Below are 25,801 nucleotides of genomic sequence, written 5' to 3' on the forward strand. Positions count from 1 at the left end.
ATCTACATCAATTATATTAAAAAGAGGGGAGAAAATCAGGCTAAAGTGTCTGAGCTTTTTTTTTTCTTTTCCCCCTTTTCATATAACTGAGCAGCTGCCAGGTAATGACTGGAGACTTCTCACACTGATAGTTATGCTGTCACTGGCAAACAATGAAGTTTCAATAGGCTGCCTCAGAATGTGAGACGGGCTCTTTATACAGTGATCCACACAACTAAGCTGTGCTGAATGATGAGTAAAGACTGGGGAGGAGCTGAACACACTGAATATATAGAACAGTAGCATTAATGACACTTTTCAGAGGCTTAAAAATATTCAGTGTCAGACCACAAGAGCGAACACCAATAAACTCAGGATACCTATTTAAAATCTGATTTAAAATATGAAGTGAGGTTTAGTGATAGAGATGTGTGAGTCTGTTAAACTTTCACATCAAAATCTTTAGACTTTTATTAGATTATTCATACACTTTCACAAAGGGAGTCCAAACCTTTAAAGGGCTGCAACTAATGATTATTTTAGTAGTTGACTAATCTATTGATAATTGTTTCAAATTATTTGATTAGTCAACAATTATTTCTGGCATGCACTCTTCCTATCTTCGTTTCCTCTGGGTACAATTCAAAAGAATAGAAACAGCACATGGGATTTAAAAGCCCTTTTAAAAACCCAAAAGACAGAGTGAGCAGCCCTTAACCCTCCCTCACTGATTTTCTTTTTCAAAAAATATGCTTTTTCTAAACATTTCTCAATGCTTTATTAAGAACATTTAAAACCTTCTTCATCTTTTGATTAATGAAAGTGTAATTAGTTCTGTTTTACTGGATAACATGCAGAAAATGTTGTATACACATCACTATTAAATTAGCAGTGTCTGAGCCTCAAAAATATAATGATAAATATTAAGCACTGTGAAAATGTCTTTAAATATTGTGGCACAATATTTTTTTCCATATCGCACAGCCCTGATTTTAAGTGCCTTTTTAAGAGTGTAAAAAGTTGACAAAACTTGAAAGTAAGCAAAGCAGAGCAAGAATTCACAGCACATGCCCAGTTGTCCTGTTGTTAATTGTCTCTAATTTCATTTAGAATAACCTAATAAAGTGGACAATCGATACCAACGGCCACAAACAAGCTGGGGGGTCCATCAAACAGCAGAAAATCCCATTAACTCCGACAGCTTTGCCTTTCTTCCTTTACTTTGATTTCTGTACTCCAGGGATGGGGCCACTTTAAGGGTGGGGTGGTGAAAGGCAAATGGACACAAAAGCTTAGATTAATTCAGTTCCAGCATGAATAAGCTCTTATTGTGAGCGCCTGTCAATATTCCTGCAGCTTGCTGAGAGCTCTCTGCCTCGCAGCTGCGCTCTGGGGCTCCAACTCCAACTGGGGCTCACTGAGAGAGAGAGAGAGAGAGAGAGAGAGAGGGACAGGGAGTGACTGAGAGAACGAGGCTGGGTTCAGTGCTATCTGTTCCACAGAGATTGGGTCTTGGACGCATAATGTAAGAGGCAGATGGTTTAGCGAAGGCAGTGTGAGCTCAAAGCCCACTTTCTCCATCTGTTTCCTGTTATTCCGAGCAGGGGGGTGACTTTGTGACGCACACACTCAGACAACTACAGTACTACCCAACTATAAACCCTCTGTAAACTCAACCAAATGGCCTGCTTTTAGCCTAAAACATGACTAATCACTCCCCAGCAACACCAATCATTACTGACAAATAATACTCGAACTGCAAAATAAGAACAAAGATAACATATTTGTATTGTTATGGTATGTGCTTCCACAATTAACACATTATGTATAACAGCTACTACAATTGCATAACATTTATATTTATAGCATTTGCTGATGCTTCTTTCCAGAGTGACTTACAAGCTTATTACTATTACAGCAGTGGGCCAATTGAGTGTTAGGAGTCTTGCCCAAGGACTCTTATTGGGGTGGCACAGAATAGTCACCCATTCTGGGACCTGAACGCCAGTCTCCCACATGATGTGGTAGCTCACTGGCAGGTAGTGGTGTTATCCACTGCAGCACACCATTCATGCATAGCCTGCAGCAGCAACAGAAGTAAAACACAGAAAACATATGTACTGTATATTAGGGGTGGGTGATGTGGCCCAAAAATAATATCACAATGTTTCATGGTATTTTGCCATAGCGATACTCTTGGCGATATGACAGAACACTAAATAAAAAAATATTTTAAGAATACACTACTGCAACAAAAATGAAAATAAATGTTATTATTGCATACGATATGATATGGCACACCTCTGAGGTATTAAAAAAAAAAAAAAGATTTCTTTCAGATTTGTAACAGAAGTCAATGATCGAGAAATGCATGATACTAATACTGCACTCCAAATATCTCCATATATAAGTAAAATAAAAGATACTGGACATGTCTGTAGTAGATATATAATGGAAAATAAGAACTGAGTGATTTTTTCTTTTGCTTAAAACTGCAAAAAAGTAGTACCCTGATGTGATAATTAGGGGCGGGTAATATGGCACGATATTGAAAAATGTTGCCGATATTATTGAGTATGATACGATTTGGCACATGCCCAACTGTACATTCATAAAATAATGTACAACAAAGACTAATCTCCTGACAAAGATCTGAATTGAAAGAATATTTAAAGTAGCAGTCCCTAAGATTTTGGGACTTAAGTGGGTACAAAATATTCTAATAAATAGTATCAGTGTCTGAGCACCGTCTAAAATATTCATTCTGATAACAGAGTGGTCTGGTACGATTACGTGTTTGGATGTAATTCCTCTCAACCTTTTAACGATATTTCATGAATAAACAAAATGAACAAAACAATATAATTAAAAACGAATATCACACTGCAATTTATTAACATTAAACTGCATTAAAACTGCACATCCACATGCTCTGTGCAATTACACATTCTCACTAAAGAGGTCTCAAAAGGTCTCAAATTCCCTAAACCTATATACTGATGCTTTAAAAAAACATGAATGAATCCACCATTATGTTCATAGACTTTCCAGAGTGACACCACAACACCGTATTAACCAAATAACTAATGGACTTCTACTTCCACTATTTAGAATTGCAAATGCAATTCCTTTATATGTGCACTTGCTTTGCTGCCTGCTGGGCCTAAACAAAAGCACATTTCAGATACAGTCCCAGCCGTGAGCCGGCCAGCCACCCTCTTATCGTCCCATAGGAGAGCCGGTCTCTATGCAGTGTTCTGTATGTTTCCATTCACTGCCAGGTTTATTAACATTTCTGCCTCAGGCATGCAAGCTGTCACAGAGAAGGATGATGGAAGGTCTATCTGAGGCCTCAGGGCGAAATTCTTTACGAGCAATGACTCCAGCCATCCCAGCACTGCTCTCTGCCCTATCTGTGAATACGCTCCTATTACCACACACTTATATGCACATTTTGTGTCTCAGCATAGTGAGGGATTCCAGGTCAGAACACACTTTTGATTAACAACATCTACAGTTGCGTCACTACACCAGCTCTGCAACCTGATCTGTATACTGATATAGAAGGTCACAGTAAATACCATCAATTGTAAAAATGATTATGTTTTATAGTAATGTATACAGTTAAATATTATTACAGGACAGATCAGAAAAAATAATATGAGTAATCATGCTGAAGACAGGTTATGTTTCACACATCTGGTCAGCATTATTCAGTGCTGATAACATTCAATATTGCAATTCTAACTTTACTGTCCCTCTTTACAGTAAAGTTAGAATTGCAATATTGGATTTTAGTTTTACAAGACAACCTAGTTTTACAAGAGTGCAGAGCAGAGCAGAGCAGAGCAGGACAGACTGCACCACTTCAGCACCACGGAGAGAGTCTGACATCACACTATACTGTAATATCTGTGCTGCCAAAGGTGCTAGTGGTCAGTAGTCCTTTACAAATGTGGACATCTGTTGCTTTTTAATCAAAATAAAGCTCCTCCCAATATGATTTATCGCACCTCAGATCCGTTTCTAGCATCATTCGTCAGATGAACAGATAAAAGAATCACAATCCATGAATTAATAAAGCACAGTGGCTGTTTCTAAATGTTTAATAGTGTAAAAATATATTATATGTGGCAGGAGTAGGGTCTGACAGTGACAATCTGTTTGTAAGGACAAAAATAAAGAGGGATAGAAAGAGAGAGAAACAGAGGGATGGGGAGAGAGATATTGCTTCTGGTGCTTTGTTCCAGTCAGTGAAATGTGTGTGTGTGTGGTTTTGTGTGGAATCAGGGCAAAGGTCTACCCGGCTAAACAAAAACTCAAAGCCCAAAATAACTCTTCTTTAGCTCATTATATGGGCCACTGTCCCACACTGTCCCCCTGCTAAGTCAAGGATGGCCAGAATTTTATGCCAGACAATGGTAATATAGAGAAGTTATAAATTAGGAAAGATGATACTGGTTCTAAGTGTTTCAGCGGGCTAAGGCACTGCCACTATGATCAGGAGATCACCAGTTCAAATCCTGTTTATGTAGCTTGCCATTGGCTACTGGAGCCCTGACAGAGCACAATTGGCCTTGCTCTCTCTGGGTGGGTAGATGGCACTCTCTCCCCAAATCTATTTAAAGGGTGATATCCGCAGCACAAGGCGTCTGTGAGCTGATGTATTGGATCCGAGTCACTGCGCTTTCCTCCGAGTGCGCTGTGATGTTACTCAGGAATGCTGCATCAGTTCGAAAAGAAAAGGTGGCTGACTTCACATGTATTGGAGGAGGCATGTGCTAGTCTTCACCCTCCTGGTGTTGGGGTATCACTAGTAATAGGGGAGTTCTAATGAGTGAGTTGGGTAATTAGCTGTGTAAATTGGGGACAAAAAATAGCTTAATTATAAAACAGAACAAAACAATGTAGATCTAAATAATCTAAACGAAACAACTAAATATATCAAAAAACAGCTAAAGTATCAATATTTCAAATAAGCTGCCAACCTCAATAACTAAATCCAGTATAATATACTGTAATAATCTATTTATCAAAATATATTTTGTCATGAGCCTCAATAATGTTTACATTTTTGTGTTGATATTTAATTGTGAGGCCCGTATGGCAGTAAAAAGGAAGTAAATAACTAAATACATGCTGTTGCTTTGCAAATAGAGAGTGAAGATACCGAGCAAATACTGTGGCACTGACTCAGACACTGTGTTTGTTTAACGCCTTCGACTGCAGTACATCCATAATCTGTGCACTCATGCATGATGTGTGTTTTCAGTCTGACTGTGTGAGCAAGTGTGTGAGGGATTCTCTCCTGTGTAATTTGTAAAGGTCAGTCAGGAAAATGACTCTGTTTATCACTTCTTGTTAAAGCTGGCTCTATACCACATACCACACTCAGTCCTGGAAGGGAAGCAGCTTTGGATGCTTTCCCAGAATCACCAGCACTTTGCCCTCCTTAATTTCACACTTTCACAGAAGCGACATGTAGAAATACGATTTCAGACTAATTGATGCTGCCAGAAATATGCAACTTATATTTCCATATTTGATACAGCCAATCTATGTATTTAGCATTTTAGCTTTTGTTTCTTGATTCAGCTCAGTGTTTATTAATAATCTAGAAATGTAAAGACTACAACCAGGCCATAAAATCAGAATGAAAATCAGCACAATCAGCAAAAAAAAAAGAGAGAACTAAACCTTTAGATTACTAATGAAATGTGGTCTGATGGTTATCTACTAGACGTGAGAAACTCAGGGCATCTCAGGATACAATATTATTATGATATGTTGCCCTTGAGTATGATGATATCATGATACTGTGATTCTGTGATATTCAATATATATCGCAAGACTATTCTCTGCAATACTTTACAGCATCTGTGTTACTGGAGAGGATTCAAATACACAGAATTTGACAACCAATATTCTTAGCTGCAGGTTTACCCTATCGATTGACATGGAGTAATGAAGCTTTATGAACTTTAATGAACTTTAGGCTTGATAAACTTTAAAAAGTCAAATTGTGAGGTAAGTCGTAAGGAGTAAAGAATCGCCTATGTTTTAATAAACATATCTAAGGGCTTTTTTACAACTATAGTTTGTTTCTTTGGTCCAGATCAGTTGATGAGTTTTCTCCCTCTGTTTGGTTTGGTTTCACACAGGCTTAAACACACCAAAATATGCACCAATAAACCTAGCGAGCCAGTGTGCATATTTGTGTATATTTAAATCTGAATGCGCTTATAAACACACTTCAATGGGACGTAGAGCGTAGTAAACAATCGTCTGGCTGCAATTAGTTAACAGCATAAGGCAGAGCGTTTGTTCTTTGCTGTGGTAATTAGCATTATCTGGCTAATATATTAGATTAAAATATGCCTTATCAGCAGTTTAGCAAAGCTTCCTTTGGGACCGGACCGAGACCACCTCCACTAGCAGGTCTAGGTTCAGTTGTTTTAATCGCACTCGTGTGCAATTACTGTTTTTATACCTGCTCAATTGAAACGCACTGAGGGTACAAACAAACAAAAAGTCCGTTTTAACCGGACCAAATAGTGCTGGGGTGAAAACACCCTAAGTAAAGATGGCAGTGGAGGCTCAGTGGTTAGAGTATTGGGTTATTGATTACTGGATTGGGGGTATGACACAGAGGTTCAAATATCTGCTCCTTTTCATCTTCCTCGCTTTCTGCCACAGTGATGGCTGCCCACCGGTTGGAGAATGTGTGCTCACTAGTGTGTATCATTGCACAGATGAAATAAAGTCAAATTCCAATTGTGTCCAACACAAATGGTGACTATAATTTTCTTTTATTGTCTTTGTCTTGAGGTCACACAAATATTTTGCTTGTTGTTTTTGTCTTTGCATGAGCGCATTGAGTAAACATCCAGGCTAGTACAAAGTAAGTAAACCCCAAGAGCTAACTTGCAAAACTTATTTCAGTTAGGGATGGTGCTATTCCCATTAAATAAAAGTACACAAACCTTGGCTATCAACGAATCTGTTGCTCTCAATAAGGATTTGTTCAAATGAAACATCTCTAGATGCAAACTATTTTCAGAAGACTTAAAAAAAAAACATCTTACAGAAATGCATGAATGCAATAAAAACACTGACAAGGGCCTGGATGTATTATAAACTATTAATAAAGGAATCTGACCAGCTGCACTGCATGCACTTTTGCTCTCTGAATCTCTGAGCTTGTTGCAACTATGCCACAGGCAAGAAGCACTGAGTGAATGTAGATACAAACCAATAAACCAAACTAGATAGCTCCAATCACTCTGTACAATGACGTGACTCTGATTACTAACTGTATACTGACTCTGCAATTCATATGGAACTGACTGGGGGAATTGATTTCCTGCTATTGTTGTTTCACATGTTAGAGGAGGCTGTTGTGTGCAGTAATTTGTAGGAAAGAATAGGGCGAGGTGAAGCTTATTCAGACTCTCAGGAGGCCTCTGAGTTCAGGGTGGAGTGGAGTCTGATTAAAAACTTTTTTTCTGTGGGAACAAAAGAGAGAGAGATATAAATCGAAGTGTAAAGTTACATAACAACAGAACAACAAGCTTCACAATGTTACCAGAGGTAGCAGGAATCGATGAAACAGTCTGAGGGCATTTTAGTTATCATATTAAAGGCACTGTTTGGATGGTGTTCTACAGTTGTACAGTTTTTATACTGGAAGGCCACAGCTCTAGACTTTTAAACTGATATTAAGCATCTGTAAAATCTTTAAGCACTGCTTAAAAAATACATGGTACTTTGTCTTTGGTATAAAATGAAAGTGTTTTTATTGATATTATCAGTAAATTCAGTACATCCTTAATTGTTAGTTCACATTGGGGGTACACTTTAAGGGGGATAAGAGAGAGAGAGAGAGAGAGAGAGAGAGAGAGAGACAGAGAGAGAGAGAGAGAGAGAGAAATAAATCTGGCTTCTTATGTTGTTGAATAATACCATAATTACATATTATGCAAGCTGCACAAGATTACACAAGTAAAGACCCTTTGATCAAAAGGCCACTAGCTGTTTCTAACCAAAAATAACCAGATTAACATGAGGTAATGCTTCAGTTTGGCAACTCTCACAGCATTTATATCCATGAACAGGACTACAAAGAGTTCTTTATGCAATGCCAAAAAAGAACCCTAAATGAATATTTTCCCGACCATTAAAAAGATGTGTAAATAACATTTAAAAAGTCATTTACTAATCATGTAAAAACTCTTTAAAATCATATAATTTTAAATAACAAAAAATGGTTCTTATAAAGCATCTCTTGAAGAACTGATGTGCAAATGCACATACATAGCTTGACTGTAGAAAAGTACTGCCAACTGTTACGCCCTCGCTATGTTTTCCTGTGTTTTCCCCGTTTCCTAGTGTGTTTCTCCAGTACTTTTCCGTCACGTGTGTGTAATTTGTAGCTCCGCCCCTTCCCCAGGTGTTCAGTGTTTTATGTTACTATATATAGTACCTGTTAGTCCATGTTTATCCGTCGGTCTTTGCACCTTCCCTTGTTGTCTGTCTCGCCACGTTATAGTTATTTCCTCGTTTCTTGGTCATTTGCATTTATACGTTCTTGTTTATTTATAGTTTGTTGTTTTCACGTTTATTTCCTGTCACGTTTAGTTCCTGTCTGTTTCTTTGTTTATTTTGTATATTATTCACTTATTTATCCCCTGTATATATTCCCTAGCCTTGTTTTGTTATTATCTGTTTAGCTTAGCTCTGTGTTGGTTTTCCCTGTTTGTTTATGTATATAGATTTATCCGTTTATCCCCAGTTTGTTTATTTGTTTATTTGTTATTTATTAAAGTCTTGTTCTTACCCGCATATAAATCCGCCTCCCGTCTGTTCCCCTCGTTACACCAACAGAATAGGACATTCTGGTGCAGATGAACATGAACCTATTGACCCCATGCCTAATACCAGGTCTGGGCTATTGAGCTGTGCAGCAGTGGAATTGTGGTTCTGTCAATACTTTAGGGATGAGTTGGGGAGTTGTAAAATGTAAGTCCTTACAGCAATACTGAATCTGATAGAAAAACATCCCTTAAACAGTATTTAAATACCTTGAATTTCAAATAAACATCATGATGAGATTTATATGGACATCCTAAGATCTCAGATTATCAACACATGCACCCAGTTATTAAAGTGGCTACTCGACTCTTAAAAACACAAAGCAAATCTATTTCCCTTATTATATAGAGGTCAGCTATCAGCCCACCCAATCTAATCTTTTTTTCTTCTTTTTCTCTGTCTGTCTCAGAGACCTCAGTGATAAGCACTAGGCCAGACCATGCTGGAAATAAATCGGGGCAGTGGACAAGCCTCTTAAAAAAGACTGTGCCCTCCACTCTCCTATAAACAATGTCATTCATTAGACAGTGCCATAGGCAGAGTGTCCTACTTACAGGCCAGCAAGAGGAGACTTTGAGGAATGTGGGACCCTACTTAGCAAGACACTGGCCTGCCAGAGAGCAGAGAGGAAGTGTGTGTGTGTTTCAAATTGTTGTTTTAGAGATACCAGGCTAAACAATATAGCTAAAAAACATAACTTGATATGCTGAGAAATGATGACAGACGATACAATATAAATAGTTAATATCTAGCTGTTTAACTACACTGTGCACTATGCATATGGAGTCGAGTGACATCTCATTCTTATTTCATAAGTTTAATATGATGTCTATACACCCTTTGCAGCTAAAACAGCTTACAATTTTCTGGAAATGTTTTCCACAAGGTTTAAGGGTGTTTTCTATAGAAGTTACTGACATTTCTTCCAGAAGTGCATTTGTGAGGTCAGACGCTGGTGTTGGACGAGAAGGCCTGCCTCACAGTCTCCACTCTACTTCATCCCAAAGGTTTTCTATTGGGTGCAGGCGAGGCAAATTCTTCCACAGCAAACTCACTCATTCATGTCTTTATGGACCTTGCTTTGTTCACTGGTTTTGGAACAGGAAGGGGCCATCCCTAAACTGTTCCTGCAAAGTAGACAGCATGACATTGTTCAAATATTGTGGAGTTTCTTTCACTAGAACTAAGGGCTGAGTCTTGGAAAACTCCTGAAAAAATAAAACACAACATAATCCCCCCTCCACCAAACTTTACACTTCACACAATGCAGACAGACAGGAACTGTTGGCAACCACCCAAACTTAGACTCATCCATTGAAGTTCCAAATTGAGAAGTGTTACTTTTCAATCCAGAGAACACACTACCTCTAATCAAAACACTTTGCATTATCTTGTATAAAATACTTTTGAGTTTAGCGCTAAAATTGTGATACACTGCCCAAACATAGATGCCACTGAATAACCACTTTTGGTTACATAAAGAATGTTTCTTTCTGAAGGCCTCAAAGAGCTATTTGGATCTTGCCATGCTGATCCACTCACTTCAGCAATCATGAGCAAACCAAACTAAATTGTTCAAATAAAAAGTAAATGTCTACATGTTAAAATACCTTTAAAAAGTCAACGATGTATGTGCTCTATATCCCAATGTTGTAAAAAGAACTAAGAACTGTGTGTGTGAATGGCAGTGATGAGTAGCCTATTTGCAGGCCATCTACACAAAGACGCACTCTGTAAGGCAGCAAAAGGCTCAGACACTCGTAGACACAGAGTCAGAGACAGATGAGAGCGTACAGTAGAGTGGGACTAGAGTGCTTTTAACCACTTTACACACGTCACTGCTTTGTCACTCTGGCTCTTAGTGTGAGTAAATGCGCTCTGTGGGTTTCCTGTGAATTTGCTTAATAGTGGAATTGCAGTGTGGATTGCCTCATTTGGTGTGTGGGTAATTAACCCTAATCAACCCACTATACTCAATACTTTACTCTCTATCAATAGCACCCTATGCACCACACTTTTCTTTGTTCTTTGTTAAAAAAAAAGCTCATTAAAGTCTACATGATCAAGGGAAAACTGAAACAGCTATCTTTAAATATTGCTGCTATTGGATTTATTGGCAGGATACGATTGAGATTAATAAGTTAAGCAGTACAATCACACAAGTACTGCTTAAAATGATTAAATGTAATGAAAATGTATTTATATATAGTAAGCACCATGGGGATAGTGCCAACAGTGGCAAAGCGTTGGTGGCAATAGTGGCAAGGAAAAACTCCTGGGAAAACCATGGGAAGACAGCACAAATAAATAACAAAACATGCAACATGCAAAGAAAATCTGAAAGATGTGTAAAGAACTCTCCAACAATCTTAATATATAATTACAGGACTACAGGTAGCTCTATTAATATATGTAGGCCTGCCACAATAAGAATATAAGAAATAAGAAATATGAATAAACAAACATACAAATAAATGCAATAGACAATATTACGATTATCAAAAATGACTGAAGTCATGTTCATTTATTGTACGATAAATCGATAATGTAATTATTGTCACAGGCCAAAATATATGAATAGTTAACTACCAGTTTTGGAAAATTAACTGCAAGCATTCAGAGAACACAGACAAAATAAAGTATGGCTCCTTACATATCTGTATTCATTTTATCTTGGGGATAAGTGTGCCTTTTAATTATATTTTATTTTATATAGTAATAAAATATTTACCATCCTATGGATCCTTTGGATTTAGGGGTTATATGGAGAACTTCAGAGTAAAATCATTTGGTATAGTGCAGTGCAGCCAATCCTTGTTGAATAATAAGACTGATATGGAAATTCTGGGTTAATAGCCGATATTACACATGTAGATGTATCTGCTGACCAGTGTCAGCCAATTGTGGGAGCGTAGACAGCCTTGCTTGGTCCTTTTAGAGCATACAATAAATATGTCAGCAAGTATAAGTTTGAAATATTGGCCGTATCTGCCAATGCTGACTATTCTAAAAAAAAGCACTTATCTGCCAATACAGATATTTTCTGATATTCTGATATCATCGTGCATCCCTTCTATACACATACATTTTCTATACAGATTAAGCCAGAAAGAGAGAGAAAGATATAAAGAAAAAGAACAGAGCTGAAAAATCATTAAATGTACCAAAAGTACAGGATTGTAAGTAGATATTAATATGCACAGATATGCCAGGTTTGGATAATAAATATTATATTCACTACTCAAATACGGGACATCTGAGACCTCCTCATTACAGTCACCCCATATGGCTCCGTCCTGCAGCAGCAGAGTCTGTGCTATAATAATCATTTCACCAAGAGAGCATGGCGGCTTTCTTTTACTGCTGCCTCTGAGTTTGCAGTCTTAACAGTTCAAGTAGGCCAGTAATCAATAAAGACGCCTGAGGGAGAGACAGCCCGGCTCCTTTTCCTCAGCCCAAACTCTCTCACTGCAGCACAAAGAGAAAGCTGTTTTAATAGAAGCAGGAACGGTTCAGTGCCCATGGCCTTTCACACACAGGGAGGATCTGAGCGTTTAGTGTTGCTCGCTCACAAGCCACAGAGCTCAAAGCAGAACTACAGTATGTAGACACAGACACACACACACCTGTTATACGTACAGTTATATATACACCCTTTTTTCACCCAGGTCACAGGACCACCACAAAGCAGCTATTATTTGAGTGGTGGGTCATTCTCATCTCTGCAGTAACACTGGCATGGTGTTGGTGGGGTGTTAGTGTGGATCAGACACAGCAGTGCTGCAAGAGTTTTTAAACGCTCTGTCTACTCACTGTGCACTATATTAGACACCTGGGCTAAGTACTAAGTACAGTACTTTCCACATTTAATCAACATCTAGACCTTTAAATGCATTTTAAATCTCATGTTTGACTAATCGAAAAAATAATCATCAGATTAGTCGACTACCAAAATAATCATTAGTTGCAGCCCTATTAGATAATCCTATCTAGTTGGTCTACCTTGTAGATAAAGTCAGAGACAGAAGTTGATCTGTGTTGGTCATTCTTTAGTCCTTTATCAGTGCTCACAGGACACTGCCCACAGGACACTGCCCACAGGACGAAGTTGGTGCACTACTGAGGTGTATAAAAACTCCAGCAGCAGAGCTGTGTCTGATCCACTGCTACCACCAGCACAACACAAACCAACATCTTATACACCACCATCATGCCAGTGCCACTGCAGTGCTGATAATGATCCATCACCCAAATAATAGCTGCTCTGTGGTTAGTCTAAAGAACAAAGCTTAGTTCAAGGTTATATATGATTTTTCATACTGTTTCATATAATAATTATAATATTTTGAGTTTTACTGAGTAAATAAGCAAACTTATAAGCGTGTTTTTGGTATTTTATAGATTATCTGAGGTTGTTTTGTTGAATCTAATATTGATGGTAGATTATCCAGTGTTAAGCATTAACAATTAAGCATGGTTTTCTCTATTTTCTGACATAATCAAAGCTTTCAGGCCTGCTTTTGGGCCTTACAATGCACTAAACACACAAACACTTCTCCCAGGCAGCTTTTACTGAACTGTTGTGGCCTTAGTAAATAAAAATGCAACAAAAAAAGGATTCTTTTACAAATACAGTCTTTGTTAAATATCTTCTGTCTAGCTGTTAGCTAAACATTCACCCCTCTTTCTCCCTCTGAGTTCATACTGAGGGCATCACTAGCACTGTTCACTATGTAAATACTCCAGCTGAACAATGAGTAGCTCTAGCTAACAATGCAGCTGTAGCATAAGGATCAGTCAACATTGAGACCAGAAATCAATAGCATGCATGCCGTCTCACTGGAAACCCAACAGGCCTTTGGGTGTAAAGGGGTGTGTTTTGGTGGGGGTGGTGGGGACAGGACTGGGCATGTTTATGTATTCCTGACTGGTCTGTATCGATTTGGTTCCTCAAGACCCCTGCTGGTGTGAATGGGGGAGGAGAGGGGTCCTGTAATACATCTTCTCTAGCTTTTCCTCAGTCCTAGACAAGCAGATGGTGGATGAAGCATGAAACATTTTAACAGGAACTGCTGTTAAATCCTTTATAACGCTGGAATGAAGTAGCCTTTATTTGTTATGGTAAATATTCACTGTAGCTCAGTTTAGACTGGTGAATGGTAGACCTACAATTCACTTTAATTAACCGTATTATAATTAACATTTCGCTGGTGAAAGGCTTTGGCTTTGTCCCCTTAGACTCATTAAAATCTGCCCCCAGGGCAGCTGAAGTACATGCCATTCCATGTCTTCATTATTAAACTGTATCATGGATTAGGATTTAAAGTGTTATATACTGATACTACATAAAAGCAAGATTGGGTTTTAAAAAACTATTTTTCACGTGGAACTGATCCTCATTTGGATTCCTCAATATCAATTAATATAAACTTGAAACTGATCTTTACAATTTGCCTTTTTTGACAATTTTTAAACTAATTCTTCATGTGAACAAAATGAATAATGGTAGGTTGAGGGTTCCTTATACAATAGCGATAACCATTTGTACAAAAAAGTTGTCTTTATAGTTTCCTATTTCAAACACTAACACAGTGAAATCACAACTCATAATTTTACAGTACAAACACACACTCACACATACACACATAGACACACAAGATAAGACCAATACACTCACACAAAGACCAAAGCCTGCTTGAAAAATCCTGTTCTATTACCATCCAATTGTAAATACAGTGAGTAATCAGTGCTGGTTTGTTCTAATGCAAATATTTCTAGATTATAATATTTTATTTACAATAAAAACATACCAAGTCAAAAATTCATAAGCCTGTGACATTAGAAAAACACTAGAAATCAATTTTGTTATGATAGAGTTTTGTTACAATAAAAACTCTTGACAGTTTTGTTCTGTCTGAATTCTTGTGGGCATCATAAAAATATATGGATATATGCCAATATATACATTTAATTACTATATTAAGTATTACAATTCCTGCAATTGCCTTTAAATGCAACATACATTTGTCACATGAGGAAATATATATTTATTTATGTGTAACACATATATCTGGATATATATATGGCCATATATCAGGTTTTGATATGGGGATCTACATTTGTTGAATTCATTTAGTTCTCAGGTTAGGTTTTTATAGTTATATAAAATAAACTGATTTAAACTTGATCTTTTTCATATAGAAAGAAGAGCAGTACACACTTTGGCCAGCAAACATATTTTCAGCACTGATTTTGCAAGTCTATGTTTAGACACCTCCCAGAGCGGCAGTGTTACTGTTTAATATTCATTGAAAACGTAAGTGTGAGAGAGAGGCAGGATGAGAAAGAGAGAGATTGAGGGAGATGGGGAGATAGGGGGGACTCACCTCCAGCACTTTAGCCTTTCATAAGACTACCAGGCACAAAAAGGCTCAACTACAAACAGTCGCTGCTCTTTTGAACACAGAGCAGAGAGATAAGGCGATATTATCTGAGCAGTTCAAAGAAACACATGCACTCAGACTGCTGTCTGAGGTGTGACCACTGCAGGATAGTAGGGTGGCCTGTAAATGCCAAAGTAAAGGACAAACCAAAAGAAAAACAAAAACACATTCCTAAAACATGCTAGCAAATTTAGACGCAATCAGAAACATGCATTAAATTCAGCAATGACATACCTATTCAGTTTTAAACTACAATTATATGTATAAATGTTACTCTTTATTAACAGCTTCAGAATCCTGTTGCTTGCATACTGACTGTAACCAAAATAATAAAATGAGCCTCTGCTACTGTACTATGGAACTCGGATGAAGCTGCACAAGAGGCTGCTTAACCTAAACACTACTTAACCCAAGTCATATTTGTATAAAATCTTGTAATATTACTTTTTCAGTAAAGTCCACATGCTTTTCTCACTTTAGATACCATTCTGTGTCTTCCAGAATATCAACACAGTGACATAAAGATATTGCTGTTGATTAAAGGGCCCCCAAATATACCATATATAATGTGGTGTAAAAGTGAAATAGATTCTCCACCTACAAGAGGAGTATAAGAGCAAAAAATACAATTATAGCACATACTGTTGCTATAATACATTAGTGGACACTGAAGTACTGCATCTGAATACTAGCCACACATCTCAAACTATAAGAAATTAGCAAGTAAAATTTGGATTTTCATGGTATTGTGGAAATTGTTATACATTTAGGAGTGTCTTACCTCCAGCTTGTCCACTTGTCTGTTCAAATACATAAAAATACAGCTTGGACTGGAATTATACCAAACCGTGAGGTCTTCATAATGATTTATACCTAATCATGACTTCTGTCTACCATTACACTACTTGTATTATCATACACTGTTTGTGGACATCGCTTCTAATTAATGTAATTAATGCTATTTACAATACTTGGATATAAATATGGGATGAGTTGAGTTGAGTCCTGACCTCACTAACGCTGTTGTTAAATACATTCACATCCTCAGAGCAATGCTCCAAAATCTAGTACTAAGCTTTCTCTGGACAGTAGAGACAGTTACTCCAAGAAAAGCAGGATAAACTCTTCATTAATACCTTTGATATCTGAAGAAACGATGAAATGAACGAACAGGTGTCTCCATACTTTTTTTCCAAATAGTGTTCAAGCATTCATTAAAAATTGTACTGTTTCTCTGCACGTCTATGATACTTGTACAAGGATCACGATTACATTCAATTCAGGCCCACAGCAGGAGAGCAGACTTTAAATACTGATAATAACAAAGCCCCTGCTTAGCAAACCACAATCCAGTCGACTTTCAGTGAAAGCAAATGATATACAGTCTTCTAAGCTAGTATGACCATATCACTGTCTGCTAGAGAAGTCAGCGGGTAATTAAAATGACGCCTTCAGGGCGGATTCTCTTGATCTTAGAGGAAGCGTGGCGAAAAGAAAGTAATTACTGGCACACAGACCCATATCCTTCAGGGTTTCTCAATGCCCTAATGCCTCTATGGTGTGTGCTATTGCAGTAGACGTTATGTAGTGCATGTACAGTATTCGTGCAGAACCATTCCTTTCTAGTTTTTCCATTGTTTCCGATGTATTGTTTCAGTTTTCACTGAAAATTTATCAGGAGAGGCCTGTATAGCATTAAAACCACCTGCCTAATAGTGTATAGGTGCATGAGCTCAACAAGACCTCTGAAGGTTACCTGTGATATTTGGCACCAGTAGTGCTGCAAGTAATGATTATTTTGGAAAATTCCTAATGTGAAGATTATTTTTATGTAGATGTGTCAAAACTGATTATTTGTACCATGCTCTCCAGTGCTTTAAATGAAAGAAACAGCTAAACGTGGGATATAAATACCCTTTAAATGTGGGATTTACTAATATTAATGAGTAAATATGGTATCTGTTATGTTTGGTCACTTTTGGAGACACAAACCAAGTTGAGTTTAAACTCTATGAGTTTCCCATTGTGTTTCGCTCCCCAGCACTTTGTGTAGTGAGGTGTTGTTTTTATAACTAACATTGTCAACTACACATTGCGAGGTGGAGCCTCTATGGATCACATAAATGAGCCTTGGGCACCCATGACCCTGTCTCAGGTTCACCAGTTGTCTTGACATGTGAAACCATTTTTTAGCATACCGGGAACAACTTTTAGATCAGCATGTTCTGGAGATGCTCTGACCATGTCTTACATATGACTGTTTATCTGCTTCCAACACAACATCAAGAACAGACTGTTGAATTGCTGCCTAATCTGTACTTTTTCCCCAATTACTTCTTGACAGGTGACATTGTACTGACACATTCTTTCACAATTTTTTGTATTTTGACGCCTTGGTATTATGGGTATTAAAATGTATTTAAAAAGATATTTGAATGGATTCATCAATAACCCACCTCATCCCCAACTCTCCAGCTAACCCCAGAAGTAATGAATTGGATGGAGCACCATCAATACAGAGAACAGTTACGCTGTCCCACAGCTCAGTGGTAGTGGGAACTAATCCCCTCTAGTCCATGTCTGACATTATGTGCCAATATATTCATGTTTATTTGTTACAAAACACCTTATTCTATTAGCTATACTTCTACATAAGGTCTAGAAAACATGTGTCAGCAATGGGTGCAATTTAAAGTAGCTGAATGAATTCAAAAACAATTAAATTGTTGTCCACAAACATTTATACAAAATGAAACACTGCACCTTGAGTAACTTTACCACCAACTCAATCTGAAAGCAGTTGTTGTAAATGCCTTCCAAAGAACAAATGCCTGCTTTAATACACTTAGCCCCAGCTGCAAAGGCTGTATCCACCAGTGAAGATAAAGCATCTCTAAAGATGACTCACTTAAGATGAAACACAGAACGTCAAGTGTGTTAATACAGTGGTGCTTTAGATGTTTCCACCATAGCAGATCTGAGAGAAGACACCATTCAACACAGAAAGTCAAAGCAATGGGTCTGCTGCCTGGAGAGCATCCAGGCAGGCCAAAGTGTCCCAATGAAAATGCCTAATGTGACAGCAGAATCAATTCCCTCCCGGCCACTGTCCCATTCAGTGATGCTTTTTACTGTCACTACTTTACCACTTTGGGCCAATGTGATTCTCCATCAAAACCAAAATGTGTAGGACAGTGGTTCTCCATGCAGAACTAGGGTTGCACAATACTGAGTTAGCCTATCAGTAATGTCCAACCTGGCTGTGGAACACCACTGTCTTGTTCAAGAAAAAACTATTCAAGACCAGTGTTTGCTGCTAACTGGTTTTAGACGGTTTAATATGGTCTTTGAAGGTCAAGGTGGTTAAAAAGCTGGTCATTCAAAAGAAAACATACTCTATGCCAGCAAGTTTTCTGATTAAAAAGGTCTTGAACAGCTTCCACTGTTGGGCCCTTGAGCAAGGCCCTTAACCCGTATCGAACGGGAAAAAAAGGGCAAGATTCTTGAATGGTTGTCTTGTCATTGTCATATTGATCATCCTGGAAACCATCAAACTCAAAGCAAAAATAAACCCCATGTTTGTCAACCAACTGAACCAGCTTGGCCAGTTTGAGAGTGTACAGCTCGGGAAAACAATATGAAACCACTTGAAAATGATGAGTTACTTTGATTCTACCAAATTGAAAACCTCTAGAATATAATCAAGAGGAAGATGAATGACCACAAACCATCAAACCAAACTGACTTGAAACCAAACTAACTGCTTAAGTTTTTGCACCAGGAGTGGCATACATTTATACAAAAGCAGTGTGTAAGACTGGTGAAGGAGAACATGCCAAGATGCATGAGAATGCATGTGATTAAAAACCAGGGTTATTCCACCAAAAGTTGATTTCTGAGCTCTTAAAACTTTATGAATATGAACTTGTTTTCTTTGCATTATTTGAGATCTGTAAGCTCTGAAACTTTTTTTGTTATTTCAGAATTAGGGTTGCAACGGTATGAGATTTTCACGGTATGATAACCGTCTCAGAAAATACCACGGTATCACGGTTATCACGGTATCACAGTTTGTTACATATATTATTAAACTGACCCTTAAAGAAATTACAACTAAGGTTTTTTGTTCAATTAACTATTTATTGTAGAAACCTGGAACAACTATATAGATAATGTCTCCTAAAAAAAAATAAACTGTACACCATTAGGTGAAGGAAACCAGGTTTTTCCACTACTCTTAAGGGCATTAAGGGTGTATATATAAAAAAAATAATAATATATATATATATATATATATATATATATATATATATATATATATATATATATATATATATATACACACACACACACACACACACACACACGTGTCACACATTACACGTCCTCTAAGAAGTAAAGATCCTGTGTTTAAACTATTCAGTACAATTATTTAAGTTTAAATTATTTAATATCTGATAAACTGAGCCTGGGTCAGTGTCTGATCAACAACTGTTGTAAACGTCCGTTTTACTGCCAAGTTGGTATATAAGCAGATACTGCAGAAAGAGGGGATTTATTTCTGACATGATCCTCACAATAGAGATTTCTATTTTAAGGATTTCACACCGAGTCTGGTTTTAACACATGAAAAACAGACACGTCAGAATTTGAAAATGAACGCATGTAAATGAATGGCGTCTTTCACATCCAGTCCGGCCAGCACCTTTACACGGACACGTGAATCCGTCGTAGCACGCACTTCACGCCTGTACCTGCGTGCCCAAATTTCGGATAACGCTTACCGCATGGGTTGTGCACGACTACAAAGAGGTTTTATTTATGTTCAGATTAAAATTATAAACTAAACACATACTTTGTGTGCGTTCGGCGGGTCTCTGAAATAGTCCCACACTGCTGATTTTAGTTTAGCCTTTTTTTAGGCGGACGGAGATTTGTTTAGTCTGATGCACTTTCTGCTGTTCTCACCGCTGTGTGCTGAGCAGCTGAAGCGGAGCAGAGTTGCGCATGCGCGGGTGAGTTTCTCCGCTGGCATGCGTTTTACCGGTAATAAGCAAACACACACGGTATGATAACCGTGCATTTTAATACCATGGTATACCGTGAAACCGGTTACCGCTGCAACCCTATTCAGAATAAATGCCCTAATTGACAACATTTTTTTTTAATTTGGGAGAAATGTTGTCTGTAGTTTATAGAATAAAACAACAATGCTAATTTTAGTCAAACATATACCTATACATAGAAAAATCAGAGATACTGATTCAGAAACTAAAGTGGTCTCTTAATATTTTCCAGAGCTGTATTTCATAACCAGAGCTAGACAATACTGGATTCTGGAGTACCATTGTCTTGCACATTCTGCGGCTGGTGAAGAAGAAGGGCCGGACAGTGGTTCTCCTGCAGTATTGTACAGTAGTGTCATCACCTCATCACTACAGGCCTAGGACTGGGAGAAAAGCCTATACAGTAACGCCGCTGTGTTTACCTCCTGCAGCTGCTCCAGCTCGTGTCTGAGCGCCTCCTGCTCGGACTCCAGCTCTGCGCACTGCTGCTTCAGGCTCTGGTTCTCCTCCAGCACCACCAGCCCGCACTCCGCCGCGCGGATCTTCTCCCGGTTGGCCTCCGCTAACTCGCGCGTCAGTCGCTCCACCTCCGCGCGGTACTGATCCACCGTCTCCCCGCATCCTCCTCCATCGGCCGCCATCACTCTGCTCTGCCCGGTATCGCGCTGCTGCCTCCGCCGCGTCCAGACCAGCCTGGACTGATGATGATCTGCGGAGGCTGAGAGAGACAGAGAGAGAGAGAGAGAGAGAGAGAGAGAGCGCGAGCGGGGCGGGGCTGGACGCAGCGGCAGTAGCAGCAGCACGCGCTAACGTTTCTGTTTCTTTTTCCACCCGTTTTGTGACAAACCACGCCCACTATGTTATGGTTGGCTGGTAGTTTATTCTCATCAGGACCGCTCTGGACCGTTCTCCCGTTCTCAGCTGCAACAATAATTTAACCAATCATTAAACATCACCGGAGCTCGGAGCAGCCAATCGTAAATGAGTAGGCGGGGCTAGCACCAATACGGGTAGGATAAAAAAGACGAAACACCACCCACTCATCTGCATGCAGGCGATGCGCGGAGGGCACAAATCGGGTGGATAGTGCAGATAACATTTAACACACACACACACACACACACACCATCTGCAATGGTTTTATATTTTAAAATAAGCAATCACAAAGTCTTAAAATTAGTGAAATAAGATTTAAATTACAGATTATTTTACTTAAATTTGGACAAACAATTCAGAAAAACATGAGTTCAAATTACTTATTCTTCACTTATTCTTAGTAAGATTGATTAAGATCATTATTCCTAAAATAAGCAATGTAATCCTATTAAGACAAAAAACTCTTAAACAAAAATTTGAAAATTTCACTTCTGTCAGTGACTTTTCTTCTAGGTTCTTCTGCTAAGATTTATTTTTCACAGTGCAAGTATTATTAGTATAGGAATGGTATAATTGTGTTTCAAATAGGTTTATTGTAAAACATTTCACTGAAAATAACATGTTTCTTTAAAAAGAATGTCACAGACAAATAAACCCCAACAAGACGAAAAGTAAGCAACAGTACAAAAACATGGCACATGGCACTGGAAATGGAGAGTTTCTGTCAAGCCTGTCAGTCAGTGAGTTTTTTTTTTCCAAAGAAGACATAAATGTTTTGGAAGTTACAACACCTAGAATATGCTAGAATATTCTGTTGTGCTAGAATATGTTTCATAAGCTTATCAGCTGTATTAGTGGTTTAAGTAGTAGTTGTATAATTAGTAATATTGGTATTCCTAGCACTGATAGTACTATTTGTAGCCTAGTAGTACTGTTAGTAGTAGTAGTGCTACTATTAGTGGTAGTATTTGTTGTATTAGCAGTAGTATTAATAGCAGTATTATGAGTAGTACTATTACTATTGATAGCAGTTAAACTTACATAGAGGCTAGACACCCCTGTATAACTTTATAACTCTGAAACTAATAAAAATGCTTAAATTAATCTATTTTAAAGTTGCACTGCAGGAGTTGGTTTCCATCTAGTGGTGGCTCTTGGTACATACACTCCAAAAATGTTAAAAACCCACACTTTGGGTCAAAAGAGATATGCCTATAAATATTTACTTTGACCCAGCACTTTTTAGGATTGTTGTTGTTTTTATCATTTTTTATTTATTTCTACCGTGTCTATTGTATCATTTTGTTTTAAAAACAAGCGACACTTTTGGCTTTTGAAGCACATATGTTTCTTTCAAAGAAAGTGTAGAACAATGATTTGCCTGGCCACAGTACACTTTTCCACTTTGTGATGATTCATTCAAAGATGCCATCAATCATAATGAGGTTGACATCACTTCTGTTTTGGTTGATAACTGTAAATTAAACTGGATATTCTCTTATGCTCCATATTTGGGGATGTAGTAGTTGTATCAAAATGTTTTTCATAACACAAAAAAAGACAAGGAATACTGAATTTGTTTCTACAAACAAATCAGTTGACTTTTGAGGGCACTAAATACTTTGGCAGGGCACAACTATGAATGGGATGGCAGTGGTGAATGAATGTACAGGCCTAAAAAGAAATGCAGCATACAGAAATCTCATGACTTACTGTAACTTACTGTCCCCAGCCTCTCAGGCTTTCATGTGACATCAATTTCCACTAGACTACATTTCACCCCAGCCTGTACTATTTCAGCATACCAACAATTCATTGCTAAAGTTGAATACACTAAACTGGGCTGAAACGAGTGTTCTGTGAAATTGACTAATTGCATACACTCTCTTTGAATTAGTAACTACAGATTAATAAGTGGTTGGATGTCAAGTGAGATGGCACGTGTCTTGTTTGGGGAAATAAACATCACAATGACCTTCTGTTACAGTCAGCAGTATACTGCTTCTGCTAAATCGTGGGAATTTAAGACATTCTGAGATATAATTTAACTAGGGTGACCAGATATCCCCTTTCTTTGTGTCTATTAGTTCAGTTTAGATCAGCAGCTCCACAGTAGAAGGAGTTTAAATACAGGCAAAATAAACACACTAATCCTGCTGATAGGGTCAAAAGAGTAATAACACTGATGGAAGAGTGAATATTATATTGGTCCAGAGGAAAAGAGGAACACAGAAAAAGGCATAGACATGGCAGAACTGCAAAAATTAAAAATCAAAACTGGGTTTGTAACATTGCTTATCTGTTTTTTTATGTATTAGTTTACATGCGATAAGTTTCATGCTTAAGTTAGTTTTTTTATACACTTATACAGGCTGACATTCTTTAATTTGCATGAGTTTAAACATTTTCACACTGAATGTATCAACTGAAATAACTTAAAAAAAACTGTTTGTTTTGTTGTTTGGTTTTTCTTCCTCCTGTTGGGATACTAAATATCTGAGAACTTTCATAAAGGCTAGAGACAATGTAATTTGGTTTGTTATTTAGAATATGAATGTTAAGAAAGTGAGCTATCTGCACTGTGGTTAAATTTACTAACATATTTTGAGGGTTAATCCTCTCTAAATATAGTATAATAATTGTGTATAAAAATACACTTAAACCACAAATGTTAGTTTATTTACATATTTGGGTATAAATAGTATATAGTATTTATTAGTATAAATTTCGATATCTGATACATCTGTGCATTTTTGGGGAGCTTATAGGGATCAGGACAATGCACATTAGTAAGTAAGTAATATTTATTTATATAGCATTTTTCTAAGACAGAGCCATAAAGTGCTTTACAGTAAAATAATTAAAACATAATAAATAAATAATTATAAAATAAATTAAACAAAAATAGACACATTTCCCATGATCCCTCTGGAAAGCCTAAAAAGTAAAAGTGGGGTTTTAAACGTTTTTTAAAAGATGCTGTAGATTCAGTGAGTCTGATATCTAAAGGAGGACTGTTTTATAATTTAGGAGCACACACAGCGAAGGTACACGTGTAATAGTGCTGTCTGTTGGTGGTAAAGCATGTTTTAACACCTTTATCAGCACGTTACCGAACAAAGAGACTAACAGAGTATATGTTACTGTGAAGATTGATTCAGTTTTGTCTTAGATGCATAAAAACGCACCGGATGCGTAATGACGCACGAGATGCGCAAAAGCGCACGAAATGCGTAATTACGCACGAGATGCGTAAAAGCGCACAAAATGCGTAATTACGCACGAGATGCATAAAAACGCACAAGACACGTAATTACTCACTAAATTATGCACAAAACACACAAAGCCACCCAGACGCATCAAAACATGCTCTAATCGTGTCAGAAATCTTACAGACTCACAACTGAAACGTGACTAAATCTCAATAGTCCATTAGATACAATATATTAATCTGAATAATGGATTTGGTTCAACCTCCACAGTTCCGGTCACTTTAAATCAGCCCACTAACATTGCTGTTAACGTTGCTCTTTGTCCATATTTTAAAGTACATCTACACAGACACACACTACTGTTTATAGACGGCGTTGCCTTCGGTGCACCCTCAAGATGACAAGGTTACGCCTTACAGTTCGTTAAAACTGTTATGAGACTTTTTAACAAAGAACAAAAACGAGACAGTGGTCCCTATTGCGTGACAGAGGAGCACGTATGTCATTTCCCTCCTCTTTTCTTCTTTACTTTATTCTCTACAGGCTGCGACTTGAAACGTGACTGTACCCTCATGACTGAAAGACTATCCACTAATGAGAGCTCATCTTATTGGATATACAGGGGGGTGTATACAGGTTGGATTTAAACTGTGTGAACTTTAAACATGGTATTTAAAACGAGGGGTTTATTAAAAATTAACAGTATATTGGAGAACAGACTGTCTTCTTGTTAACAAAAGGAAGACACATTTGAAACACCCAGAGAAAGCTATTACCACAAGTGTTTTTGAGGTAAAAAATTTAGATATCGTCCTGAGATCACCTCTAGTAACCGAAACACGTATTATTACAAACAATGTTTTATAAGATAAAAGCAAAAATGACTAGCATGTTAGCAGTTAGTCTAGTTTACATGATTTGAAATCATGCAATTATCTATTAGGCCTATATAACCTTCTACTGGATTAGTGGACTTTATGCTCCGCCACCGGTATTTAATTTACACTGGGACCATTGTAACAATGGAGTAGCTGTATTTAAATCAATTTTACAACCTTTACATGTTTATAAAAAACACTTAAATAAGTTACATAGTTTCAGTAGTTGACACGTTAAAGCATATGATATAGCAAATTGGCTGTTTGGAGTTGCTCTCCTACATTCAGCTAACCTACCTATATTTATATGTGCGGTGTACGGTATATATCTATGTACATGTGTATATTTACCTCCAGCTGGCGTTGCAGTGCGTGTAAGCCCTGTTAACTCCTTCTTTTCTTGGTTTCGTCCATATCCTTTTCTTTTTCTTGTCTTTTTTGGACAGAAAGCGCTCACAACTAGCATGACCATAGTC

General features: G+C 37.7%; 1 protein-coding gene across 3 annotated transcripts in view; it reads right to left on the reverse strand.

Annotated features, from left to right (window-relative positions):
* Nucleotides 1-25,801, reverse strand: part of bicd1a (bicaudal D homolog 1a) — a 59,765-nt gene extending 33,964 nt beyond the window's left edge. For 2 of the 3 annotated variants that reach the window (XM_022679611.2, XM_022679612.2), the window contains exons 1-2: nt 25,677-25,800; nt 20,782-21,077 (exon numbers count right to left, since the gene is read on the reverse strand). In XM_022679611.2, coding sequence (XP_022535332.1) covers nt 20,782-21,077; nt 25,677-25,797 — 417 coding nt within the window. In that variant the 5' untranslated portion in view covers nt 25,798-25,800. Of the gene's footprint in view, nt 1-20,781; nt 21,078-25,676 lie in introns of all 3 variants that reach the window. The other variant, XM_022679610.2, reaches the window with a different exon arrangement.

This window comes from Astyanax mexicanus, chromosome 9 (genome assembly GCF_023375975.1).
Source record: "Astyanax mexicanus isolate ESR-SI-001 chromosome 9, AstMex3_surface, whole genome shotgun sequence".
In the NCBI taxonomy this organism is placed as follows: domain Eukaryota; kingdom Metazoa; phylum Chordata; class Actinopteri; order Characiformes; family Acestrorhamphidae; genus Astyanax; species Astyanax mexicanus.